The sequence below is a fragment of the Falco rusticolus genome, chromosome 8 (assembly GCF_015220075.1).
Source record: "Falco rusticolus isolate bFalRus1 chromosome 8, bFalRus1.pri, whole genome shotgun sequence".
NCBI lineage: Eukaryota > Metazoa > Chordata > Aves > Falconiformes > Falconidae > Falco > Falco rusticolus.
In genome coordinates, this window is record NC_051194.1 from 7724820 (window position 1) to 7738086 (window position 13267).

Here is a 13267-nt window from a genome sequence, read left to right on the forward strand (position 1 = left end):
ACTACTGAAAAGATCATTCCAGTTAGAGAAAATTCTCCTGGCTCCCCATTTCGGTCCCCCTTTTTTCTTTGTTTCACTTTCTGTGGTGAGCCAGATGTATCGTTTCTTTCCTCTCTGCTGGGAAGGTAATTCACTACTCCAAGGAGGCTACTCAGTGGCTTGTTTTATTACTATTTAACATGTATACATTACACACAGAGGACTTGTAGCGCTGTGCCAGGCATCCCTACGAACACACGCAGTGACAGTTGCATCTGTAGTGGGTACCCATGTGTGGGGGATAAAAGGATGAGCGTAATTCTGAGCCAATTAGAATTAATAATAATTCCCACACATCATATGTAGGTGTGTGGGATGTGGCATATCCCTATGTTTCTTTGAACACCCCTGGAATTTAAGGGGGTTGTTTAGGGTTTTTTCTTGTCAACTTAAAAAATCACTATCAGGAAAGGGAGTCGCTCTTTAGGGAAATAGAAAGGTCTCTTTTCATATGCATCCAAAGCAAGGATTAAAATCTGGGCACACCAGGCCCTGCCTAATTTGACTTTTTTAACACAAGCTTTGCCTGGCTGGAGCTGACCTTTTAGGCTGAAGAGCATTAGGGGGCTGACTCCTGAGACCAAGAAGCCCAGTACTTGCACCTGGCTGTAAATATACACCCAGGAGATGTTTGGGAGCACAGAGAAATCATTGCAGAGGCTGTGCATGCATGTGTGTGTTTTTTCAGGTTCTTTGGCTGCTTTGAGTAAAAAAAGTTGGAGTGTTAATAAATGAAGCTGTTAATTACTAGTCTGTTATCAAGAAAGCCTTAAAATTAGTTGTGTTAGTTCAGTGGCAGTCAAGGGTAAGTTTTTGTGCTCTGTAGCACAAAACAATTTCAGGTTGGAAATTTAGAAGTAGGGGTGAAAAAGAATAGGGAGAGGGTGAAAGGCGAAGGGATTGTAGGTGCTCACCTCCGACTGCACAGGGGGGACAGGCTCAGGGCACGAGGCCACATCGCTGCCACCGTGAGAACGTCAGTAGGTAGTTGTCCAGGCGCTGTGGTCCAAACTGCTGTGTGTGACTTGTCATTCTCAAACAGGCATATGCTTTCCATACTTGTCATGTACCTTGTTAGCGAGAGCTCAGTGTCTGGGAAGGGAAACGTTTCAAGCCACGATGAGAACTGTTAGAAGCAGAAGGAGGGACTTTGCATGCGGGTCAGACCTCGGCACTTCCAAGTGTTGGCTGAGATCCTGAAACAGGAGCAGAAAATACCATGTGTAGACCTGGGACTGGTGGAGATCGGCTGGGCCACCAGTCTCCTGCTGTCACTGGTTACCAGACGAGACCTGCCTACTCAGACCTACTCCCCAAGTACAGCTCTTCTGACTGCCCATCTTGCTGATAAACACCTTGTCATGTCCCTGTATGGAAATTAGTTAGCCTGTTCTTCAGTTGCCTGCCAAATCACAGAATTTGGTCCCGATACTGTAATTTATGGGATTCAGTGGCCCCAGGGACTGTAATCCTGCCGGTTACGAATGGCCAAAGCCTCACAAGGTAGAATTGTGATGGAACGTTAAAATGTGTTGAGCTGATGGGGCAGGGAGACAGACTGATCGAAAGCTGCAACTAAAAACAGTCTTGTTACAAAAACCTGGAGGAAGGAGTATATATATCATAACTGAACTCCATGCCTGGAGCAGACTTCAGGGAAAGACTGATGGAGACATTATTATGAGCAGGAAATATTCCCCCCAAAAAACAGAAACAGCACAGCTGAGAAAATTTACCAAAATACTATGTTGTCAATTGGAGGCAACAACCAAATCTCAGGAATGCTACAGAGAACACACCAGAGACTGAGGCATCAGTTTGGCTTCCAAACTGGTGCATCTGCAAAAGTACAGACCAAAGAAAATCCGGGAGTGTCTATGCACATGTTTTATGAAGCAGGGTGACCTGGGACCAAAATTTTAATTATCAGGCTGAGGATTAAGAAAGGAGTTGTTGAGGTAAATGTTAACACCCACCCTCCTTCCCCAATGGAAGTAACGTTAATGTTGGAGTAACTTTCCCAGGGGAAGTGTCCATAGTCTGGTTTCTGCATTGCGACCTGCAACCAGTTAAGACAGGCACTACAAAATCCGCATCAGAATCTGAGGCTGGCACTGAGGACAGTTGCAGGCTTTAAAGTCTATGAACAGACACAATATATTAGAGAAAGAAAAGAAGCTATTGAAGATAAAATGTATTTCATCTGCAGTGAGCTCTTCTTTATGTGACACGTTTGCTACTGCTTATCTTTCCCCCTTTCTAGCCCTCACTCCCTCTTTTTACTCTGTTTTAATAATTCAGCTCTTACAGCCCAGAATTAAGTGTTGTGCAGAACTAAGAGCAGCGTGCTATGTGCTGTATTAACATGCTGTGGGTTTGGTGCTTTCTTTTTTTCCTCCGTTGTTGTTCATGCTCCCCAGCAGAAAGCTACACTGTGAGACTGTGCTTACTTTTCCTAGTATAGCACTATCTGCAGAAAGACCAATATAATACAAAAGGCCATCTAATAAAGCAGCAAACCCAAATTGGTTCAACCTTCATCCCTCGCCTCCTTTTATAATATCACTGTCACTTTTTCATTCGTAGTAACCTTGCTTTAATATTTATGACCCTGCTTCAGACATGGAGAGTTCAATGAGGACAAATTTTTGGTTTGCTATTTCATTGTAGGAGGTTAGGTAACAGCAGGGATAGCTGGTCTTCCAGAGCCCGCGGGGCCCGTAGGAACATCCATCTGTGGCTGGGGGCCCTATGAGGCATCACCCCCTCCTTCGAGGGGAGCTGCAGGGGAGCCCGAGGTGAGGGCTGGAAGCAGGAGATAGTGGCTGGTTTTGTAGAGATGCTGCTGCTCCAAGGCAACCCAGCACAGCCAGCATCTTCTGCTTGCTTCTTGCCGGACACACACAAAGCCGCGCTGCCCAGCAGACTTGCTGATGGTATAAGACACTTCTGGCACATGTGTCAATGCCAAACGGCTCAAAACCTATGCAAGGTCCAAAAGCAACAGGTGGGCCATCCCTGGGCTCCAGGAGCAGGAGGTGTACTCATTAACTAAATAAGATTATTTTTAATAACATAATATGCCATAAAATAATCTCAGAAGATGATATCCCAACTGGGTTTGCTTGCTGTAGTTTGACAGCTAGCTATATCCCAGAAATAAGCCAGAATGGCATGTAGGAAAAAAGAATCTTTTTTAAATGACTCCCATTTTAAAAATGAGTCAAAGTAGAAAGGTCAGATCCTCTATTAGAGCTGAAAAATGCAGAATTGTTCCCAGGCACCAAAGTCCTTCTTCATGTCTTTTCTGTTTTAAAAAAAGTTGCAGAAGCAGGGAGTGCTGTGGAAAAGCTGTGATTCTGGTGTGGGACACCGGAGGGATGAAGGCAGCAGATAGTAAGAGCCTTGTGCAGCTTGAGAGCATGGCATCAGTGCTTACAGCTCGGAATAGGGTCTTATTTTGGGTCTATACAAGCATGATGGAAGAGTCAGTCTCTGACCTGAGGGACTAGAACAGATGGGGCTCAGAGAGAGGCAGTTGCCTTCCTCCACCTCACAAGCAACGATCCAAGTCATGATTAGATAACAAACCTGAAAGAGAGATGGCACTGGACCATTTCCCTTTACACATAATCTGATCTTTTAGCCACAGGACCCTCATTAGCCAGCCTGTGCCTATTAGAATAATAACCTAATTCTGGAAGGAATGGGCTGTTGCAAAGTCTAAATGCTGCTTGAGATGGACATCATGTCCTTTCCAGTGGTGTCTCTGCTCTCTTTCGATGGCTTAGTCATCATTTGAAGACTAGCCAGAAAATACAGCTGTCGTCTGACATCTTATTTAAGGGGACATCAAAGTCTGTGGCCCCAGAAGTCCCAGGTCTCAGCAGATACATGCCTACATCTCCTTCAGATTCTTGTCCAGGACCCATTAAAATACCCTTGTGGTCTCAGTGTGTTTCATGTAGGGGATTCACATCTAATTCCTATTAAAAGTGTTGCCATTCCTCTGAAATAGTTTGATTGTGTACTGGAAACCCTTCAATATATTTAATTCTTAATTTTATGTGATTCAACAAAATGTTAGTAATCCCAAAGTAATAATAAGTTTAAAAACAAGCAAAGCAAGCAAGCTTTCCTTTTTTCAGCAAGCTCAGTAACCCCGTTAAGACCTTTGATATTTGGATTTTCTCTTCCATTTTGTAATCACACTGGATAAAAACTGCATTCAAAGACTCTAGTAGAAAAAGAAAAAGAGATTTCAAGACATGAAGTACACAAGTCTAAGAGCTACAATTTTCAACTGGTCCCTTTGACAGAGAAGTTAAAGTCAACTTCCCATGGCCCTATCTTCCACCACTATAATTATATTCCAGAAGTGTGCTTAAATGGCTGAGTGTCCACGTTGTTAACTTCTGATGACAAAAGTGCCATGCTATTTCTGTTTCCTTAAACTCAGCACCATGTGAGACAGAAGTATCCCAAATCCAGTTTGATCTCAAGGGAAACTTACCATTTGTCAGCTAGGCAAACTAAGACCTATTTGTCAGGCAGGCAAACTTCACTAAAAAAAAATGAAGCTATTGGCATAAACATTTATGAGTAGCTCTTCAGCCATAGATTATTGTTTAATATAAGGGAAGGAAAGCAGACCTTAATATAAAAATCTACGCTACTTTCCAGCTTCCAAGATGGTTAGAGCAGCAGTGCAGGAAAATGACGGAAGGGAGCACACTTCTGTGTCTTTTATATATTTGAAAAAGAAACGTATATTTCTTGTGATATCACATTAGCCTGATTTGCAGCTGATTAAATATATGGGACATATCTGCTGTCAGCTAAATACATGTGTGGAGCAATGGGGGAGTGTAGAATCTGTTTGGCTTTCCCCTGCTAGAAGAATCTGTGGGAACATGCTGTCGTTGGATGTGCTGAAGAGATGCGCTCTGGCACCTACGCTACACTGGAGAACTGTGAGGACAAACATTTGGGAGGAAAGCTGAGCTGATCCTAATTGAAGCAGACACTAGTGCTCTTTCATTGAAATTCTACCAGCTTTGCCACCCTGATGTCAGGTTCTCCATCACCATGTGAGGGTCGCCTCCAGGCAGGGCACGATAAAAATAAATTACACATGCACATCCCCCCTCCTCTTTCCCACATGTGCACACATACACTCCAAGCGAGCAAAGGAAAACATGTGGGAGCTGCTCCTTGACACCGCTGTTGTCAATGAGTTTGTTTTGCTGCAAATGAAGGTTTTAGTTCTGTCCCCCAGGAGGTTTGGGCAGATGAAGGAGGTGCCACACTGATTTTGGGGCTGCAGGCGTTGCAGGGCTAGTTTTCTATAGCTTTCAGAGGACAGTAGACTGAGCTGACTGTTTTATTACACTCACAGTCTGGCCATACTCATCCTGCAATTTTTAAAAGGCATTTGTCAATTTGGTTTCTGGAGTAAGTGCTGTTTGTGCTGCACTGGGTGGTTTCAAAGATTTCTGCTTTTCTTGGCGTCTGTATTTCCAAACTGCACCTTTTTTCCCCTGTCTGCTTAGGCTATGAAGAACAGTTTGCTCAAAATACTCACATCTGCAGCTCTGCATTGTAGGAATGGCTTTTCTGGAGAGGGTGCAATGTCTTTCCTCCTAGGTGCATCTCAGATATGGCATCGTACAGGGTTGGGAAGGCCTCTGAGATCTGGCAGGGACTATCTGGGTTTTTTGTCTCCTGCAACAGAGGGCATGAGTTGCTTTGGGGAACATCTGGGGATATTTTACTTTATCAGGTTTTTTACTGTTCTTGTGGCTTTGGGTATTGGCACTGTCTCTGCTACTTCTGTTGTCTGACAGAGCCATGCAGCAGTTGAATCTCCCAAGAGTCAACTAAACAATATTACTGGCCCCCTCCAGGGGTAGCTGGGTGAAACTTAATGGTCCATGAGATACAAAAAGTCAGTAGAAATGAGCTAATATCCCCTTTCGAGGCTTAAACTCAGTGAAATGGTGAAAATTCTGCTTCTAAAGGAAACGGCAGATGAGCAGTTGCCAGGATCTCCTACCAGGCTTCTCCAGTTGTGTTCCTGGGGAGCAGTTCCCCTTTTGCAGTCCTGTTTGCAGATTCTCAGCAGAATTGCACCATTTTCGCTCCTGGAGACCAAATCCTCATTTCCATCCTTCTGTGCGGTTCATTTGCCCTTCCTCCTCCCTCAAATGCTGAGACGGTTCCAACCGCTCTTTGTGGTGACCATTTGTGAGAGAAATACTTTGGTTTCCTTCTGCTTTTACCAAAATCCAAATGAGCTATCTGTTATATCTGACATCTTCCTTTCACATGAATCAGTTCAAACCTCCAGTTCCAAAATATCTCTGGCCCTCCTAAATGCAGAAATCAGTCTTGTGCATCTACACTTTCTGTGTCTGGTTAGGAACTTTAGCCAAAAAAAGTCTACCAGGAATTTTTATAGACTCAAAGCATCTCTTTTGCTTTCCTCCTCTGCAGAGAAAATGTGCAATTTGAAGTTGTGGGCATGTATTTTTCTTTTTCTTGGAAGCATTTGCAAAGGTAGTCAGAGCTGCCTCCCTTCAGCTGCTGAGTAGGTGTCCTATCCTGTGAGTGCTTTCAATAAAAAGAGTGTTTCTCCAGTTTAAATGCTTTACCTGGAATATTTCCATATGAAAAGACAAACCTGATATACACTGCAGGACTAGAAATCATACAGTCTGGGTATTTCAAGCATGAGCAAAACACATGTGCTTTTTCCTCATCTGAATTCAAGGACACACCAGCTCCACGACGGCTAACTTTCCAGAGAGGGAGAGGGGAGGCTTCCTCCTGCTTGCTCTACCACATCAGTCACTTCTTAACTAACTTAGGAAGCTGTTTTGATTTTTACTGTAAGTGTTTAGTGTTTTTAGAATAGTCTGAGGAGCTCTCACTTCACCTGGCTGCAGCAGGCACTGTGGAGTTGTGTCCAAAGAGCAGATGGTTGTCACTGGGTTGTCTTTCCAGTGTAACCAAGTGACAAACAAGTTAATGCCTCTGCTTTTACCTTTTTTTTTTTTTTTCTTTTTTCCAAATTATCTGCTTTGTCCATGGCCCCTCTTAGTCTGAAAGTACAAAGCGAGCTGGGGTTCCTTCCAAACTTACTAGTGATAAAGACTGTTCATTCTCCCAGTCATCTCTGGTGCAATCTGTTTCAAATGCTGGGATCGATGAGTGTCTCAGAACAGTGTAGGAGGGCTGCCTGAGCGTGACTGAGCCACAGAGGAAAAAAAAATAAAATAATAAAAAAAAAAAACAACTACAAAATAATAGAATGATTTCAAATAGAAAATAAAATTCAAGGAAGCCATGGCTGCCTAAAACAAAACAAAACAAGCCAGCTAAGTTTATTGTTTGCATTATTAATTGTGCTGGATTGTTCATCTGCCCCAGGAACGCCACTTTAATCATTCAGTGAGTCTGAAGCCTGGGTCTCTAGAGATCATGTTCTGATCTCTCACATATGCTATAGCGCGCTGTTCATTAGACCCACTGGTCTAGTCACATGGAAATGATGTTCAGACTATTTCTATCTGTATCTGCTACTTTTCTTCCTGAATGTGTCAGTCTCATGATGAGGGCAGTGACTCCAGCTGATACAGATAAAATTGCTGATTGCCAAGAGAGACACTGCCGTGAAAATAAAGAGAATTTTATTTCTATCATTGTTCAGGCTTTGTGAGAATTCCCTGCCCCGCAGAAATACAAATTCCCTTGGAGGAGAAGGGTGCCTGGGGTATGTGAGATCACAGGTGCTGAGCAGTGAAAAGAGGATGGGTGACCTCAGGGATGAGTTGCGAGGCTGGGGTGTGCAAAACCTCGGCTCAACTCCAAAAGGAAGGAAGAATTCTTACCAGTGTAATGAGAGTCAGTTCCCAGCTTTCGACACTGTGCTGTTTCAAAATTCTGGCTGCTTCATTTTGGTGGAAAGATGGGAGCTGGGACTCACTTTGCACAGTGGAAGCAGGATTTCTTGGTCTTCCCTTGAATATTTGATGCTGGTAGTAGAGGAGTGAGGAACAAGGTCATTTTATCCAGAATGGCTGTAAGCCAGTCTGGGGTGACACTTGGTCCCTGCTGGAGGGACAGGGCTTGGATGGAGCCCAGCTGAGGATGCAGAAACCTCGTGTTTAGGAGCCTGTCTCCAGCCACACATGCAGAAGTTCAGTACTGGTGGCAACCAGCAGAAACCAGGTCAAGGGATTCCCAAGCAGCACAGAGCACTTTCCAGGGGACCCCGAAATGTCACATCCAACTTCTCATCCTGCGCTCTCTTGAGGGTGGAGGGGGGGACTGGCAAGTGATGTGTGAAGTGTTAAGCCAGTATAAATGTCACAGCCAAAGGTCTTCAGAGTCAGAGTAACAACAGGAGGAGACACTAGTGCCAGGAGTTCTGACACATGGAAAACGCTGTCACTGCCACCACCTCCGGCTTGGAGATTTATTGATGATAACTTGGGATGTGCCATAAACAGGGGTGATATTAAATGAGTATGACTGTCTCAGGGGCTAAGTTTTACAACCCAAAGTGTGAACTCTCTCTGCCTTACTGAGATCCCGAGGCATTTTTCCGGCAGCTCCCACGATCTCATTAAGTGCTCTCCTGAGAAGGGCTCCAACCCAAGAGAGCCCTCACTGCAGAGCACAGCACTGGCTGCTGAGACCAGACACAGATATCTGACAGCGATCCCAGCAAGCACTCCTCATGGAGACTCCCCAGGCCACCCCACTGGGCCCACAGCCTTCCCCATCATGGCTGTGTGAGCAAACTAGAAATTGCCACTCAGGTGTCCCCAAGTACTGATGGACCCCTGGTGTCAGAAGCTCTGACCTCAGTGCCAGCAGCTCATGCTCTGGAATAAACCTCCTTGTAGCTGTGCTATGACCACACGGAACCTAGAGGAACCTTTGCTGAGATGCCTTCTTGGCACGTTCTCAGCTTCTGAGGTCAAACCTACAGTTTGCTCCTGGATCATTGGCCACAAAGGGCTGTGCCACCATGCAAACACTTTCCTTCTGCTCCTTGAATGCATCTGGGGCTGCAACAGCAAGCTCTGACTGCAACCTTTCTCCCCCATAATAAAACAGCTCCATGGGCCAGACAACTGCCATCCCAAGGAGGCAGGGCTTGGTGAGCCACTTCTGGGCTGAGAGGTTCCCTTGTTCAGATAACACATTTAATCCCAGAAGCAGCAAAATCTTCGTCAGAGCCCTGGGGATACTGAACTCACTCTTCTGTGTCCCTTCTGCCCATTGAAGGTAAAGCAGGTCTGTGGCGATCAAGGGCAGGGTGCCCCATGGCCACCAGCCTGTTCTTCACAGCTTGCCTTCACCAACCCACAGGCCTTGGGGAAAATTATCTAGTCCAGAGAACCTGCAGTTTTTCCCAGGAAAAAGGTTTATTTTGGTGACTTCCCTGAGAAACTTCCTTGTCCTTCTGCCCTCACAACCTTTCTCTCTGCTCCTCCAGTCTGCTCACAGTTCTCCAAGGGCGTCTACGCCATCTTTGGATTTTATGAAAGGAGGACTGTCAACATGCTCACGTCTTTCTGCGGGGCTCTTCACGTCTGCTTCATAACGCCAAGCTTCCCTGTCGAAACGTCCAACCAGTTTGTTCTCCAGCTTCGCCCAGAGCTCCAGGATGCCCTCATCAGTGTCATCGAGCACTACAGCTGGCAGAAGTTTGTGTACATTTATGATGCTGACCGGGGTAAGTCACAAGTACATGGGAAGGGTTACCAGGTGGCCAAACATAGTGGCCTAGATGGACTCTTTGCCTTAAGAAGTTCTCTTACTGTGGGTTGCTGGAGACTGAGAGGGTAGCTAAAGGAAAAGTCAACCTATGCCTTTCTTGTTCTCTATTCCTTTTCCAAATATCCATTGCTGTGGGTAGGCATTGATTTAGATGAAACGTTAGCCTGACCCAGTATGCCTGTGCTCATCAACACAAGCAAAGTATTTAATGAGTAAGCGGTTTGAGTTTCAAATGGGGAAATTTTTATATTTAATAGGTCCCATATTGAATAGGTCTGTTGAACTCCAGGCCACCGCATCCCATGTTTATAAATGTGAATTATCAGCTACCCAGGTCTCACTTGAGCCCACATCCAGTTGTGATATGTGTATATGTTTCTGGCCCGTGGCTTGGAAAACTGCAAGTTCCCTGTGTTAATGCATGTTAGTCATCTATGTAAAATAACAAAAGCTTTTGTTGGGTTCTTGGAAGATATTATTTAACTTTCTAAACCATGAGCAGGGCTAGTGAGCTCACCGCTCTGTGATTCAGCTTCCCCAGCTCTCAGAAGCCTTTAAAGCTCCCGGCTTGGAGGCTGAGAGCAAAATGGACTTGAGGACGGAGCAGAGGTAAGGGTGATTCAAGGCTCTGTCCTGGAAGTTACAAATAGCCCTTGTAGGGGCAGAATGACCTTAAGAGACAAGGAGAAGGTATAAAAGCATCCCTCCCTGCTTTTTGTTGTCACGAGGCATAGGCACACTGACTATCCCAAAAGGACTGCGGTAGGCAGGGTTGTCTAGCAGGACTCCAGAGAAGTGCTGACTATGGGTACCTCCTCAGGAAGGCTGTGCGTGTAACTTAGGCAAGATCCTTTTAAAAATAATGAAGTTTTCTGATAAAATTCTGCCAAGAGAGACAGGGATGCTGAATATGATTGTGAATATGAATATGAAAACAATACTGTGATTGCTGAGGTTGTCCCTAACCTAGGAGCACATAGCCTAAACAGATCAAAGACAAGAAGGGAACTATGGCCGAGACAAGTGATTTAGGTAGTGACAGGCAAGAAGAAGGGGATTAGAGCTCTTACCTGAATCTCACAGCAGGGCCTGATCAATGAGACTGATCTGCCCATTGCAAAGGAAAACTAGGCCTGGAATCATCACATTTTCCTGTGCTGGGACAGAAAAAGTAGGAGTCATTAATTCTAGCTCCGCTGTGTTTGGGTAAGGTGCTAGACTATCAGCTGATCTCTGTAGTTCTGCTGCACTCTTGTGACACTGCATCCAGCCTGGCCTGAGGCAGCTACACAGGCTGCCAGAAGGATGGAGAGATGCCATTGCCCAACTAAAACCTGGTTGTCCCCCTGCTGTCTTCTTCCCCCTCTCTTCCCGTCGTAGGGCTGTCAGTCCTACAGAAAGTGCTGGACACCGCAGCCGAGAAGAACTGGCAGGTGACAGCTGTCAACATCCTGACGACAACAGAAGAGGGCTACCGCATGCTCTTCCAGGAGCTGGAGAAGAAGAAGGAAAGGCTGGTGGTGGTGGACTGTGAATCTGAGCGACTGAACATCATCCTTAGCAAGGTGATGTTGGTGTGGGTCTTCTGGGGGGGGGTCCTGCATGCAAGATGAGGAGGGTTGTTTCCCTGGAGAAGTTCTTCCCATTCTTGGCTGATCCATGTCTTGTTGTGGCTCTCATTGGATGTGGGGGGGAGTGCATTGCAGACGGCTGCCCAGCTTGCAGATATTTCTCTGTTGTGTTATTGTGGAAACTGTAAAGTAAATACTAGGAGTTCTCACATGTTCACGCTAAGTGAGCTCTGCTGCTCCACTTTCCCTACTTGTTTGACTCCTCTGCTGAGCTCTTCATACCCCCTTCCTCCCCAATAAGTTTGCTTTGTGCTAATTCCTCCAAGCAGTATGCACAAGACATGGAGCTTCCTTACTCTGCTGAGTTTTACTCTGGTTTTCCCACCTCCTGTGATTTGGGGTGGATGTGTGAATCAGCACTGCCGGACTCTTGGTCCTCCAACCTCCACGTGTTGCACCAAACTTTCACAACCCATGCCAGAAGGACAGAGACGGAGAAGCTTTATGGTACATCTGTAGAGTTGTCAGGAGCACTGTCTCCAGATCAGGCTAGAGCTCACCATCCTACCAGGGCACCCAGCCTGTAGCAGGCCTGGATGTTTCCAGCCCCTCTCATGCCTTGCAGCGAGAGAAAGACGTTCATTCACAGCCATCTCCTGGCTGTTTTGGCAGCTTGTGGCCACAAGGCAGATGCGATATACAGTAGAGGACTCAGCAGCTAGGTTGTGTGCCCTGCCTTACTCATCCTTAATCTAGATAGGTTGCCCAGTAGTGCAGACCCAGGTTTTTTCCCCATCCTCTTTCCTCCATGCCTCTCTTAATGCTTTCCCTAAGTCCCGAGTATGGACTTCTGTGGACAGAAGACCAATGCAAGCCCATGGACAGGTCTCAGTCTATGTTTGTGTCCCCTCTTCAACTCCAGCCACAAACCTACCACCAAGGCCTCCCCCACTGCTGGGACTCCCACCCCGTGTGGCTTAGACAGAGCCCCGCAGTGCCACGCAGCTGGCGTGCTGTGACTCCCGCTATTGTATTTCTCATAACCAGCTCACTCATACCTCATGTTTCACACGTCACCTCGTCTAAGCTACCTGTCATATCCCGTCTCGCACTTCTGCTGCTTGCTTTCTGGGGCAAGGACTGCCGTTTCACCAGCTGCATGGCTCAGCGACAAGCACAATCCATCCTTGCTGGATGTCTCTGGCTGCTACTCTATTATATATAATAATGAAGCAGGTAGCAGGTTTTAACCTCAAAGTAAAGGTCACGTTCATGAAGGAGAGACCAGATTATTGTGGAGGGTAAAGTCTTCTCTCTGAGCATGGAGTAGCTGCAGTTGAACAAAATTTTTGACAGGACCTAGGCAGTGAATTTACCTTTTCTGCAGACTTTCCTATAGGGTGTATCAGATTGCTAGGGTTAATGATGTGGGTTTTTTAAGCCTGGTTTGTCTAACAGAAAGTTCTGTAGTCAAATGTTCTCTAATTTTCCTAGTATGAACAGAAAACAATGCCTTTCTTTGAAACTTCTTCACATAGCTGGAGCAAGAGTTAAGATAAGATGTAAGTAGAGCTATTTGCAAGAACACTAGAAATCCAGATCTCGTGATTATTTGTTTTGCAATGCTGTAAAAAACATCCATTCCCAAGGAAAAGAAGGGAAATGTTGTGTTTTCCTACATTACAGACAGAGCAATTCTAACAGACGTTTGTGCCTAGGAGGTAACACTCCTGTGAATAACTTTTTCAGACCCGTGTAGTCCTTTTTCGTCCTCATTTGCCTTCTTGTTCTGAGTCCACAGGGATTTGTGAGGGCAGAGGTAGCTATCCCAGTGTAAGCAGGGGATGCCAGCTCTTTCACAACAC

The 13267-nt window shown here is 45.6% G+C and overlaps 1 protein-coding gene across 2 annotated transcripts in view; it reads left to right on the top strand.

Moving 5' to 3' along the window:
- The window catches only part of GRIA1 (glutamate ionotropic receptor AMPA type subunit 1), a 125525-nt gene that overhangs the window by 50281 nt on the left and 61977 nt on the right, over nt 1-13267 (top strand). For both annotated transcript variants that reach the window (XM_037398345.1, XM_037398346.1), the window contains exons 3-4: nt 9548-9787; nt 11212-11396. In XM_037398345.1, coding sequence (XP_037254242.1) covers nt 9548-9787; nt 11212-11396 — 425 coding nt within the window. The remainder of the gene's footprint in view (nt 1-9547; nt 9788-11211; nt 11397-13267) is intronic.